The sequence below is a fragment of the Leptopilina boulardi genome, unplaced genomic scaffold (genome assembly GCF_019393585.1).
Source record: "Leptopilina boulardi isolate dan_hultmark-lab unplaced genomic scaffold, ZJU_Lbou_2.1 LbouV2_78, whole genome shotgun sequence".
Taxonomy (NCBI): Eukaryota; Metazoa; Arthropoda; class Insecta; order Hymenoptera; family Figitidae; genus Leptopilina; species Leptopilina boulardi.
The window spans coordinates 502466-517418 of NW_026138025.1; the positions used below are offsets into that span (position 1 = coordinate 502466).

At 24.6% G+C, this 14953-nt stretch overlaps 1 protein-coding gene across 7 annotated transcripts in view; it reads right to left on the reverse strand.

Moving 5' to 3' along the window:
• Nucleotides 1–943: 943 nt before the first annotated feature.
• Nucleotides 944–14953, reverse strand: part of LOC127290658 (QRFP-like peptide receptor) — a 58984-nt gene continuing 44974 nt past the window's right edge. For 6 of the 7 annotated variants that reach the window (XM_051319393.1, XM_051319390.1, XM_051319391.1 and 3 more), the window contains exons 6-12: nt 10043–10248; nt 5979–6105; nt 5594–5754; nt 4003–4164; nt 3275–3338; nt 2958–3026; nt 944–2712 (exon numbers count right to left, since the gene is read on the reverse strand). In XM_051319393.1, coding sequence (XP_051175350.1) covers nt 3308–3338; nt 4003–4164; nt 5594–5754; nt 5979–6105; nt 10043–10248 — 687 coding nt within the window. In that variant the 3' untranslated portion in view covers nt 944–2712; nt 2958–3026; nt 3275–3307. The remainder of the gene's footprint in view (nt 2713–2957; nt 3027–3274; nt 3339–4002; nt 4165–5593; nt 5755–5978; nt 6106–10042; nt 10249–14953) is intronic. The other variant, XM_051319397.1, reaches the window with a different exon arrangement.

Sequence of the window (14953 nt, forward strand, 5' to 3'; positions counted from 1 at the left end):
TCTTTGTTTTACGAAACTAAAGCCTGTAGTAAGGCTAAGAAAAAAAAAAATTCCTAAAATATATCAAACAAGGAATTTTTTTTTGTTACATTGTATTTATTTTTATAAATATTTTTTTTTTAAAAAGAATTTTGCATCCAAATTATACTTATCGACTGATGATAATGCAGATAATTTCTTTACCGACTGTTGATAATGAAGAAAATTTCCATATCAACTACCTATCCAAACAAAATTTTAACCAAATGTCGAAAATTTTGCTTATAGACTGTTCATAATGAAAAAAAATTTACTTATCGACTGATGGTACAGTAGAAATATTCATTATCGACGGCCGGTAAGACAAAAAATTACCTTATCTACTTGTTTCACTAATATCTATAATAATTTACTTATTGACTGTTGGTAAAGTAGAAATATTCATTATCTACTATCGATAATGTAGAAAATTACATTATTTTCCAGTTGTAATAATTATAATTACTTATCGACCACTTTTAATGTGGTAAACTTCATTATCGACTGTCGATAAGACAGAAAATTACCTTATCTAATGACACCAATAATAATTTGCTTATCGATTGCCGGTAATATAGAAATCTTCATTATCGACAGTTGATTATTTTTGCAAGGAGAATTGAGAAATAATCGTAAAAATAAATAAACCATAAAATTTTGCAATACAAATTTATTTTTTTTCGATGTCCCTGTATTTTAATTTTCTTTTTTTTTTTTTTTAAACATTTATAAACACCAATTTTACAGTTAATATATTAATTTTTTTTTAATAAAAACAAGAAAACAATTTTTTTTTTTACAAAATAACATTATTTGTTGTTTTTGTTTTTTTTTTTCGAAAATAATTTCCAAATTTATGCTAATTTAATATGTTGTTAAGAGTGGAAAAAATGTTTTTTTTTTTATTAAAAATAAAAATGATAAATGAAAAAAAAATCTCACGCACTTTATCTCTATAAATTTAACAATTTTGTTTCAGTTGGTTTTGAATAAATTACCCGCTCTCTTTCCACATACACACACACGCAAAACACAGATTTTTTTGGCAGGCTTGAAATTTATATTTTTTTTCACATACCATTCTTTATATTTCATCAGCGAAAGGAGAAAAAGAAATTTTTTTTTCGCTAGTTAAAAAAATAGATTTTACATTTTTTTAATCTTTATTGATTTTTTGTTATTAATAATAATAATAAGAATAATAATAATAATAAATTAATAATAAAACAATTGTACAATAAATTTTTTTTATTATAATACATTGATTAATAAATAAATAACTAATATTTTAATAAATATTACAAAATGTAAAATCTTTTTTTTTTTTTTTAATAAATACTATTTTAGATATATTTTTTTTCCTTATCTAAATGTTAAAATTTTTTTTATAATAAAACATTAATTATCAGCTAATTAATTAATTTTTAAATTTTTTCTCTTACGTATTTGACAAAATGTTCTTTTCTACTTATTTTATTATAGAATTTTCGATAAAATTGAACGACAGGCGAAATATACTTAAATTAATTTTACGACATTCATTCTAATTTTTTTTTTTTAAATATATTAAAATGTTTTTTCAAAAAATTTTTTTTTTTTAATAAAATAAACAATTTTAACATGAAAACATTTTTTGATCGATCTTAATTATTAATTTTATAAGTGTAAAAAATTATAAAAACAAAATTTGAAAGAGCACCAGTGTGAAAAAATTATTTATTTTTTTTTTGCTATATTTGAAATATGTTAAAAAAGAATAAAAAAAAAAGGTTTAATCTCTATATTTTTGGGACAGCGCTTAGAGGGAATTGAATAAATTTCCTTTATAATTATTATTAAATATTACAAAAAATTTGCATAAGTCGATAATGTAGGTTTTTTGATTTACCGATTGTTGGTAATGTGGGTACTGTATTTATCAACTGTCGGTAATATAGGCATCTATGTCGGTAATTTATTTACTGTATTCTTTTTTGTTTGTCGGTACATGTAACTTTATTTTCGACCATTTACTATTTATAATAATTATTTATAATTGTATATTTATTTACCGATTATTGGTAATGTAGATATTACATTTACCAACTGTAGGTAATGTAGAAAACTAATTGTAGATAATTAAGTTTTTGTATTGGTAATGTATATTCTACCCTACCGACTGTTGGTAATGTATATTCTACCTTACCGGCTGTTGGTAATTCAGATAACTTCATTACCGACTGTGGATAAAGTAGACAACTTTATTACCGACTGTCCCAAATTTATTTTTACAAGAACTGCGCTCTCAGAAAGTAATCATTTTTTCAATAAAATTTTTATTTTTTAACCTGTTAAAGGTAAATTTAAAAATAAACAAAAAATGACATTTAATTCTTAATTTTTCTAAAAAAAAAAAAATATAATTATTGTTATATATGTATAGCGATCAAGTTTCCCCATTTTTTTTTTATTTTTTTTTTTAATTTTCCATTTCCTGAAATCAAAAATACTGACCTTGTTTTGAAATATTGATTCAGGATGGAAAATTACGTACATATACATATAGGATTTCAATTTTTTTTTTTTTTTTTGAAAAAAAAAAAAAAAAAAAGAAAACTTTCCATTATGTGGTTTTCTCTCTGATATCCTTTGTTTTTCTTCACATATCGAGAAATTATTGTTGTTAATTGAAGGAGCATTGGAGTCGTTATTCCTCTGTGAAATTGGATAAAAATAATATTTTTAATTAGTAAATTTTTTTTTATTATTCTTTAATATTAAAAAAAATATTTATTTACAATTTTTTTTTTAAATTTCTATATTCAAATGTTATTTATTTGTTAATTATAATTTATTTATTTATTTAATAAATAAATTAATTGTCTGAATCTAAGGTATTTTTTTTTAGATTAATTTTTTGAATGAAATAATAATAATAATAATAATTTTTTGTTACTGACCTCTCCTAAATATTTTCTATCAATGGACCCGGCAATATATTATTGACTAAACCATAAGTTCAGGTCCATCTAAAATCAATAAAAAAAAAGAACTCGAAATGTAACTGACAATTTTAAAATCATAAATATTTTTTTTTCCAAATCTCTAAAAACAATATTAAAAAATTAATAATTGTAAAAAAATAACTGTAAAAATAATATAAATTTTTTTTTTTTAAAAGTAATTAAATAAAACCAGAAAAAAAATAAGTAAAACAAAAAATAAAAAATATAAAAAATTTCCAAAAAATAATTATTAAGAAATAAAAATTACTTACATTTTTTTTTTATTATAAATGTCCTAATCATAATTAAGTACTAATAATCGTCGTCGAAGGAACACTGAAAAAAGCAACAAAAAGAAAAAAGTTCAAAAAATTGAAAATTGAATTTTTTTTTCTTTTCTTTTAGTAAATTAAATTAAAAAAAAAATTAATGCAAAAAAAACAGTCAAAATAGAGCCTAATTAAATTTTTATTAAAAAAAAATGTTTTTCCCAAAAAAAATTATATTGTAAACATTTTTATTTTCAAAATATTAAAATTATTTATCATATGCTATATAATAAATGCAAAATATAAAAAAGAAAACAATATAAAAATAAAAAAAAAAACTCTACTTTTGGGGAAGATGAAGTAATTTCAAGTGTCCGACAAGTTTAATTACGAGAAGTTAATTAAAGTTGATATTTCAAATGGGTCGACGTTAAACCACGCAAGAAACAAGATTTCTTTTTTTTTTAAAGAGAGAAAAAAAAACTACATTCGCATTTAAAAAGAAAAAGTGTAAAGAAAAAATTTTTTTTTAATTAAAATTACTTGAACACAAAATTATGACAAATTTTTTTTTTTTATCAAAAACTTAAATTTTTTTGTTTATTAAAAAAATAGAAAATAATTTTTTTTTTTTATCAAAATGATAATAATTATTGCAATTATTGAGCGATTAGTCGATTTTTATAACGGGACGTAGTGAGAATAAATTTTTTTTTTAAATTTAAACATACCGCACACTAGTTGTTCTGGTTTGACTAAGACTGGCATGTCTTTTAACGGTGTTTGGGTATCCTCGTCTTGAACACATACGCCATAATCCACCACGTGCTGCTGATAAAAAACTTTCCCTAAAATGTTTTGACATGAATCCATAAATTATTGGATTTATACAGCTGAAACAAAAGAAAAGAGGGATGAGGGGATGAGAAAAAATAGTAAAACATTTTTTTTTTGAAAGAATTTTGTATTTAAATTATAATTATCGACTGATGATAATGTTGATAATTTCATTACCGACTGCCGATAATAAAGAAAATTTCTTTACCGACTGCTGGTAATGGAAAATATTTCTTTACCGACTATCGGTAATGAAGAAAATTTCTTTACCGACTTTCGATAATAAAGAAAATTCTTATATCAACTTCCTGTCCAAAAAAAACTTTAACCAAATATCGATAATGTTGGAAATTTACTTATGGACTGTCAATAATGAAAAAAACTTACTTATCGACTGATGGTATTGTAGAAATTTTCATTAACGACGGTCGGTAATAGAGAAAATTTCCTTATCTACTAATGTTACTGATAACTATAATTTACTTATCGATTGCTGGTGATATAGAAATCTTCATTATCGACTGCTGATAATACAGAAAAATTTTCTTATCGATTTCCTTATTTACTGATGTAAAAAATTTTATTATTGACTGTTGATAAGGCAGAAAATTACCTTATCTACTCATAGACTATTTGCTAGTAATGTGGAAATCTTCATTATCGACTATCGATAAAACACAAAATTCCCTTATCTACCAATGTTACTAAAAACAATAATTTATTTATCGACTGCTGGTTATGTAGAATTCTTCTCTATCGACTGTTGGTAATACAGAAAATTCTCTTATCGACTAATGTCAATTTTTTTTTTACTATAAACTGTCGGTAATTTAAGAAATTTTGTGAATAACTTTTATCGATTATTTAAATATTGGATTTTTTTTTGACAAAATTTGTAATGTTAGAAAAAGTTTGCAATATTCAATTTTGCTTGCATTTAAAAATTAAATAAACATATTTTTTTCTCATGCAGAATATAAAAAAAAGTCGTTGGCATATAACTAAGAAACTTTTTTTTTCTCATTCTGACATTATTGACATTTGTTAAGAAGTGTGAGAAAAACTGAGTTGAAGAGAGGAAGAAAGAGAGTGAGTGAGAGAAAATGTAATTATAAAAAATGTACATTAAAGAAAAAAAGTCACTTGAAAATCGATGACATCATCTTTGCATTATTAACTTTGTGAAAATCACATTTTTTTTTTTCAATTATTCTTGTAACAATTTTTTAATGTCCATCACAGTGTCAGTAGCAAAATAATAATGAATCAGGAAAAAAAATAATTGAGAATTACTCTTTTGCATTCGATACGGAAAATTGAAATATTTTTTCTTTCATTTGGAAATTTATTATATATTTTTTAATTTCTATTATTATTATTATTATTATTATTATTATTATTATTATTATTATTACAAATTTTAAGTATAGTAAATAAATTATGATAAATAAATTTTAGAAAAAAAAATGTTGAAAGACAACTCACCTGTTTAAATATGCCATTAGTTGAAAGGCAGTATTCATATGTTTATAATGACTATGTTTTTGTTTTGGAAAAATTCCATAAGCAGTAAGAACATTGTCAATGAGCATTGGACTCCAACAGATGGCAAATAATACGACAACAGCCACAAGCATTTTTACAACCTATAAAGGAAATTTTTTTATTAACTAAAAAAAATTTTATTTTCTACTTTATCGACCGTTGGTAAAGTGAAATTTCAAATTCAATTTAATTTATTTAAAAACAAAACATTTTTATCTTCTCAAATCAAAGAGAATCTGAAAAACAATAAAAAAAAATTTCCTACTTTACCGACTGACAGTACAAACACAGTATATTTTTAAGATTATATTGACAAAATATAAACCTGTTTCATCGTGCGTGATTCCTCTTGTGTTTGACCATTTTCCCGACGATTTCGACGTCCATTGCGAATTGTGCTTTGTCTATTAGACATTGGAATGCACTCTGTCTCTATATTGTTTGGACTTAACCTAGAAAAAAAAAATAAATTTTTTTTTAATTTCTAACAATCGATGTTACATTTTTTTAAAAAGTCGGTAATGTAGGTATTTTATTTACCAACTGTTGGTAATGTAGGGATTTTATTTGCCGACTGTTGGTAATGTAGGGATTTTATTTACTGAATGTTGATAATGTAGGAATTTTTATTTACTGACTGTTAATAATGTAGGGATTTTATTTGCTGACTGTTGGTAATGTAGGGATTTTATTTACTGAATGTTGATAATGTAGGAATTTTTATTTACTGACTGTTAATAATGTAGGGATTTTATTTATCAATTGTCGGTAACATAGGCATCCAAGTCGGTAATTTTTTTCTTGACGGTTGGTAATGTGGGTATTATATTTGTCAACGGTCAGTAAAATAGGCATCAAAGTCGGTAATTGATTTATCGACTGTTGGTAATGTAGCTATTATATTTATCAACTGTCGGTAATATAGTCATCCAAGTGTAGGTAATTTATTTACTGTATAATCAACAGTTGTCAGTGCGGATTAATTATTATTATTATTATTATTAGTATTTATTCTTAATTGTTATAAATATTTCTTTACTGATTGTTGGTAATGTAGACATTATAATTACCAACTGTAGGTAATATAGAAAACTATTGGTAAATAATTAAGTTTTTTGTATTGGTAATGTATATTCTACCCTACCGGATGTTGGTAATGCAGATAACTTTATTACCGACTGTTGGTAATGCAGGTAACTTTATTACCGACTGTTGGTAATTCAGGTAACTTTATTGACTGTTTATAATACATGCAGCTTTATAACCGTTTGTTGATAACACAGACAGCTTTATTATCGACTGTTGATAATAGAGATAACTTTATTACCGACTGTTGATAATGCAGATAATTTCATTGAAAGCAAATTATATTTAAAATATTCAATCAAATTTCTTTACATGGCTCAATGTATATTTATATTAATTGAAGTTATCGACAGTTGGTAATTAAAAAACTATTAATGATAAAAAAAAAATTTTTTTCGACAAATTTTTAAAGATAATTTTTGCAAAAATTTATCAAAAAGAATTATGTGCTAACCTATTTTCGCGTGAGAATAAATTACTTTGATAGTTTCAAAGTGGTCAAAGTGGATTATCGATATTCAGACGGAAGTTCGAGCTCTATTTCATGTGTCCGGACTTTATATATATATATATATAAACGTGAAATATTTAAATAAGCACCCTCAGTAAAATTGATGGACAGACGTGAAAAATTGGATATTAAAAAAAAAAACAATATATTGTTTTTTTCCACAATAGATTCGTGATGATGTTAAAAAAAAATTATTTTTCAAAGAATTCTTCTCAATACAATGCTTGGTTATATGCAAAAATTAGTTTTTGAATTGTGAATTTTTTTCTTTTCTTTTCTTTTTTGTTATCGAAAAAAAATTCACTATTTAAATATTTGAATGGTTTTTTTTTTATTTTTTATCATAAAAAAGTGAATTGCAAATTTTTTCTTTTTGTCAGTATATTGAAAAAAAATTGTTATTAATTTGTAGGTAAAGTAGAAAAATTCTTTATTCACTGTCGGTAATAAAGGGAAATACATTTATTTGATTTAAAAAAAAAAAAAAAAATTTCCTTCACGTATTTTTGTTTTATTTTGATGATTTTCTTAATATTAGAGGGAAATGATTTTTTTTTTGTCTATTTTGAAAAAAAAAAATTTGTGGTCTCGAAATCAAAAAAAAATTTTTTTTCTTTTTCAAATTGAATAAAAGTTTTAATGATTGTTAGTTTTTAAATTATAATCTTGCAAGTTTAGAGAGTGTGTGTATATATATGTCTTTCTGGGCGATTACAAACACTCCATTTCTATATTTAAATCCTCTTGGAAACATTATTTCCGACTTGCGACAGTGATCTAAATTTTCACGGCACGGTTACTGTCCTTTTCGCTTTAACTTTCTTCCAATCATTAGTTTCAATCTTTTGAGAATTAAATCAAAATCATTATTATCTTAATTGACTTTCAACTTCAAAATTTTGGACATTTCAATTTTACCGCCTCGACAAAATATGACATTTATAATAATTATTTTTTATTTTTTTATGGTTTTTGGATTTTTTAAAAATAATTTTGAGTTTTCTATTTTAATTTTAATTTTTTTTTTAAATTTATTTACACAGATTTTTATTGTTATTTATAAAAAATAAATTAATTTATCAAATATTGTCATATATATAGTTATTTTTAGAAAATGATTTTTTTTTGTCGTTTTTTTTTTCGAAGAGACAAAAAAAAAAAATGTGAAAAATAAATCTCTGTCTCACTTCTTTGACTGCAAATTGATTCATTATCACTTTTTCGACTACTGTAAACAAATAATGACACTAAAATAGAATTGTGTGTTAGTCAATTTTAAGATTATAAATGTTCTTGGAAAATGTAAACAAAAATTCACTATCAACATATATAATTGTATATAGTATATTGGACGCCTGGTTTTAAGTAGTAATTTGTGGATGTTTCTTAATTTTAAAAGGCCAACAAACATGCACGTGTGTTTAAATGGAAATCTTTCAATTAAGATTTCAAACAAGATGGATTTTAAAATAGATTTTTATTAGTTCAAATTCATTGGCGTTGTGGTACTTGAAAATATATGTAGATTATTTTAAAAAAAATAATAATTTCCTCTATCCAGGAAATACAAAATTTAAAATACTTTCTTTTTATTTTAAATATTTAATTTTTGAATTGATATTTAATAATTTTTTACATTTATTTTCACCTATTTCTAAAAAAAAAAACCTGTAAAGTATTTATTAGTATAAAGATATTTCTGGCTTGCTATTAGTCGATAATGCAGATTTCCTACTTATCGACTGATGGTAAATACGCGATCTTTATTACCGACAGTAGTTACGAACAGTTAGATATAAAAACGAAAAAAATATGGACATTTCTCATTTACCATTCGCCGGTAATGCAGATCGCCTACTTACCGACTGATGGTAAATACGCGATCTTCCCTACCGACCGATGGTAACAAGACTCGAAACTTCTATTAATACTACCCGTGTATATTAATGGTGCATTTTTCAAAGAAAGTTAAAAAAATTAAAAACCAATTTTTCCGAAAAGCAAGAAGGAAGTATTTATAATTTTATTTAGTATTTTTTCAATTTTATTTGCATTTATTTCTAAATATATTGTAAAGTAGCATTAGCAGTAAAGGTATATTTCTGGCTTATCATTAGTCGATAATATTGCCTACTTAACAACGGATGGTAAATAAGCGATCTTTATTACCGACTGTAAGGTATAAAAACGAAAACAATATATAGATTTCTCATTTATTGTTAGTTGGAAATGTAGATTGCCATCTTACCTACGGATAGTAATTACGGGATCTTATTTACCGACCGATGGTAATGCAGATTGTCTACTTACCGACGAATGGTAATTAAAGGATCTTCTTTACCGACTGATGGTTATTTTTCTATTTAACATTAGCCGGTAATGTAGATCGCCTACTTACCGACGGATGGTAATTAAGGGATTTTCTTTACCGACTGATGGTAAATAGACTAGAAACATCCAATAATACTTTTTCTACACATTAAGATTGTCATTAAGGGATCTTCTTTACCGACTAATGGTTATTTTCCTATTTAACATTAGCCGGTAATGAAGATCGCCTACTTACCGACGGATGGTAATTAAGGGATTTTCTTTACCGACTGATGGTAAATAGGCTAGAAACATCCAATAATACGTTTTCTACACATTTTTGAGATTGTTTTTATCAAAAATAAAATATTTCTTAAAATTTCTAGTAAAATAAAGATAAAATTTTTTTCTTTTTATTTTTTTTAATTGTAATATTAATTTTTTCTTTTTTTTTTTTTTTTTAGTAAATTTATTATACTTACGCGTGTCTTGATGTCATGTGATATCGTTTTTTCATTACACGCCATATTTCCCAACAGATTGCAGTGTAGCAAAATGCCATTATTATAAGAGGTATCACTAATACCAGTAAAAGCATGTAAAGTTCATGTGTTCGCCATAAAGTAACTGAATTGAAGTCCCTTTTACAGTGATATGCTTTTACATATATTCCTACTTCTTTATGGATCTGTAAGCAAAAGTATATATATATATATATATATATATATATATGAAAAAGATGAGAGGGAAAAAAATTGAGTATGAGTAGACGATGTTTCAATGTCTATATCGTGAGTGAAAAAATACAAATTTTTTTTTCTCGACACATTAGAAATATTGTCGGCAATTTTTTTTTTCTTCTTTTTTTTTTTAGTATTTATTTTAAGGTATTTTTCTTTAATTCTGGAGGGAAAAAATAATTTTTTTTTTCTTTTTGAAAATTCTGTTAAAAATATTTTTTTTGCAATAAAAAATTATTGTTTTTTTTTCTAAAAAAAATAAAAAAAAAAATAAATAGAAATATAAAATAATAATAATAATAAATCTAGAAATAAAATATTTTTTTAAAAATAAAAATAGGTATTTAAATTTTTAATTTTTTTTTTCCTACTAAAATCGGGAGAAAATTAGTAAATGTGCTGTAAATATATGAATATATCAGATAAATGGATTTTCAAAGTTATTTAAACTACATTTAAAGTAACTAATGAAACTGAGGGAGAAAGAGAGAGAGAGAGAGAGAGTGATGGTGGGTGGGGTGGGGGGAGGGCGCAGTACAAGAGACTTTGAGTAAAAATTGCACCATCGAAATTCCATGCCCGGGAAATTGAACGATAATATCGTTTGGCTGCATTTCAGAAATAAGTCAAAATGGAATGAGAGAGAAAGAGGGAAAAACCACAAAAAAAGTGATAAATTGAAATTTTTCTACAAATTGAAACGATATAACGAAATTAAATTTCAATTAAAAAAAAAATTTATTTAAATATTGTTTTTTTTTTATCCATATACAAAGTGACAAGTTCAAAACAATTTTTTTCTTGTTAAATGCAAAATGTAAACAAGAAAAGAATAAATAAATATAAAATAAATATGAAAAATTAATTTTTAAACAATTTAAAAACAAAAATGTTCTTTTTATTACAAAAAATTGAATTTATTTATTTATAGTAGATATAGACGGGAAAAACAAATAAATATAAAAATTAAAAGTTTAATTTAAAAAAAATTTTATTTTTTTTTTGTTTATATTTTTTTTATTGTTTGAAATAGTTAAAAAATAAATTAAATTTTATACAATATTTAATACAATAAAAAAAAATTTTTTTTAAATTTTCTTTTTCTTAAAAAATTCTTCTCTAAAACATTCCTGAGGTGTACGTGAATACAGGAACTTACACATATAAGATGTTTTAGACATTGTTTACACGAACAATGTTTTATATATATATATATATATATATATATACGTAAATATGTAATAACTAAAATGTTTTCTAAAAGAAATTGAAAATTCTACAAAATACTTTCGGTACGTGGAGAGTCTATAAAATTTTCAAGAATGTTACGTTTGGGGATACTCGATGCAATCTAATATAATATATATTTCTTGTGATATATTTTTTTCCTTTTACTTGAGAAGCAATAATTTCTTATTTTTTCCTGATTTTTATTGCCTTTCTTTTCCAATTAAATAAAAAAAAAAAATGACAATAATATATTAGGCGTATATGTATGAAATTTTTATTAAACAAAATTTTTTAATGTGTAACTCGCACTTGTCTTATTTTTTTTAATAGTACAATCTTTTTTACCGACTGCTGATAAAACAGATTAGACTAATTAAAAATTGATGAGAATTTTTTTTCAATCAAAACTGTTTTACCGACTGCTGATAAAACAGATTAGACTGATTAAATATTTAATTATCTTAGTCAAAACTGTTTTACCGACTGTTGATAAAATAGATTTGAAGTATTAAATCAGTAAAAAACAGATTTAAAATAATTATTTAGTGTTAAATTAATTAATAATTTAATTATTAATTATAATAATGCCTGCGTTCAAAAAAAACTATTTTACCTACTGCTAATAAAACAGTTTTGATTGTTCAAAAACTGTTTTACCGACTTCTAATAACGTAGAGTTTGACTGATTATATTAAATAAGCAATAATTCCACAGACAAAAATATTATACCAACTGTTGATAAAACAGATTCGACTGATTAAATGAATGATAATTATCTTAGTCAAAACTGTTTTACCGACTGCTGATAAAACAGATTAGACTAATTAAAAATTGATGAGAATTTTTTTTCAATCAAAACTGTTTTACCGACTGCTGATAAAACAGATTAGACTGATTAAATATTTAATTATCTTTGTCAAAACTGTTTTACCGACTGTTGATAAAATAGATTTGAAGTATTAAATCAGTAAAACAGATTTAAAATAATTATTTAGTGTTAAATTAATTAATAATTTAATTATTAATTATAATAATGCCTGCGTTCAAAAAAAAAACTATTTTACCTACTGCTAATAAAACAGTTTTGATTGTTCAAAAACTGTTTTACCGACTTCTAATAACGTAGAGTTTGACTGATTATATTAAATAAGCAATAATTCCACAGACAAAAATATTATACCAACTGTTGATAAAACAGATTCGACTGATTAAATGTATGATAATTATCTTAGTCAAAACTGTTTTACCGACTGCTGATAAAACAGATTAGACTGATTAAATAGATAAGTTCTTATACAAAATCTGTTTTACCGACTGATAATAAAGCAGATTTGACTGATTAAATCGATGATAATTATTTTAATAAAAACTGTTTTACCGACTGTTGATAAGACAAATTTAATGTATTACATTTGTAAAATATATTTAAAATAAATATTTAGTTGTTTAATTAATTAACATTTCAATTATTAATTATATAGGTACTAATGCTTGATTAAAAGAACTGTTTTACCTACAGTTGGTAAAACTTATTTGACTGTTTACATTTTAAAAAACTGTTTTACCGACTGTTAATGAAACAGATTTGATGGATTATGTCGGTAAAACAGATTTAAAAAAAAATAATTTAGTCCTTTATTAATTAAAATTTTAATATTATTAATTGAATTTTTTTTGTTTCAGGTATACAGCGCGCGGATTCATTAAAAAAAATTTTTTTTTTTACATTATACGGGAGTGTTCGAACCTATAGTGAAAGTGACGGTCGTTTAATTATTAATGTAAAATTTTTTTTTCTTATTCTCGTTATAAACAGCGTATACGTATACAGCTGTACGTGTCGTGTCGGATTTAAAAAATTAGCTTCGGGAGTGTTAATACGAAATTTTCTATAATCGCGAAACGAAATTTTTTTAGTATAGGGTGTTTAAAATTCGTTTTCGTTGTTTGTCTTTCCGTTATACATATATACATAAAGGACAACTCGTAACGCGCGCGTTCGAATTATATAATTTAAAACCGCGATCCTTTTTTTTTCGCGAACACATCAAAAAAAAAAAGTTTATTTTAAATTGGGAAGAGGGGGGGGTGGGAGGGCTCATTTGAAATCATTATGCCAGGGATTTCGCAATAAGTCTTATTGAATGTTGAATAATTTTTCATAAATAAAACCAATTTATGAAAAAATTTATTCATCTCATCTGTAAAGTTTTACTTGTGACAATTATTTAACCTTGATTGTTATATGCGCTTCTGATTATCATAAAATTTGTCACCTACTAATCAATGGATTGATTTGAGAAATATAATGTATCACACATTTAACGCCAGGGTTTTAAATATTTCCTTGTGAATCTTTACACTGATGGCTACAAAAAAATTTGTAAGTAATATTGTAGCCATCGACCCGCTAGTGGGATAAGGCAAGGGCTACGCATACCTAACTGCACATTCTTTGCGCAATTTATTTTTTTAATCTGTTTAAGTTACACTTACACTCATTATTATTAATAAAAAAATTTTTTTTTTTTTTTTGAAGAAATATTTTCCATATCAAAATAAAAATTAATATTTTATATATATAGGGCATTCTATGTGAATAAATTTTGAATAAAATTGTCTATTTTCACGGAATAAAGTGACGTGAAATTAGCCGATTGTCTATTTTCACGTCCTAAAATAACGTGACTTTAGCCAAATGTCTAACTTCACGCCGTGAATTTAACCGATTGTCTATTACCACGCCGTGAAAGGACGTGGCTTTAGCCAAACGTCTATTTTCACTCTCTAAAAGGACGTGACTTTAGACTAATTTTTAATTTCACGCCGTGACTTTAATCAAATGTCTATTTTCACGTCGTAAAAGAACGTTACTTTAGACAAATGTATAATTTTACGCCGTGACTTTAACCGATTGTCTATTCCCACGCCGTCAAAAGACGTGACATTAGTTAAATGTCTATTTTAACGCTGTAAAAGAACGTAACTTTAGACAAATGTCTAATTTCAGGCAGGAAAGTGACGTGACTTTAACCAAATGTCTAATTTCACTCCGTTAAATGACGCAAAAATTACGTCACTTTCCGGCGTGAAATTGGAAATTAGTCTAAAGTCACGTCCTTTTAGAGAGTGAAAAATAGACATTTGACTAATGCCACGTCCTTTAACGGCGTGGGAATAGACAATCGATTAAATTCACGGCGTAAAATTAAACATTTGTCTAAAGTCACGTCCTTTTACGGCGTGAAAATAGACATTTGGTTAAAGTCACGGCGTGAAATTGGAAATTAGTCTAAAGTCACGTCCTTTTAGAGAGTGAAAATAGACATTTGTCTAAAATCACGTCCTTTGACGCCGTGGGAATAGACAATCAGGGTAAATTCACGGCGTGAAATTATACATTTGTCTAAAGCCACGTCCTTT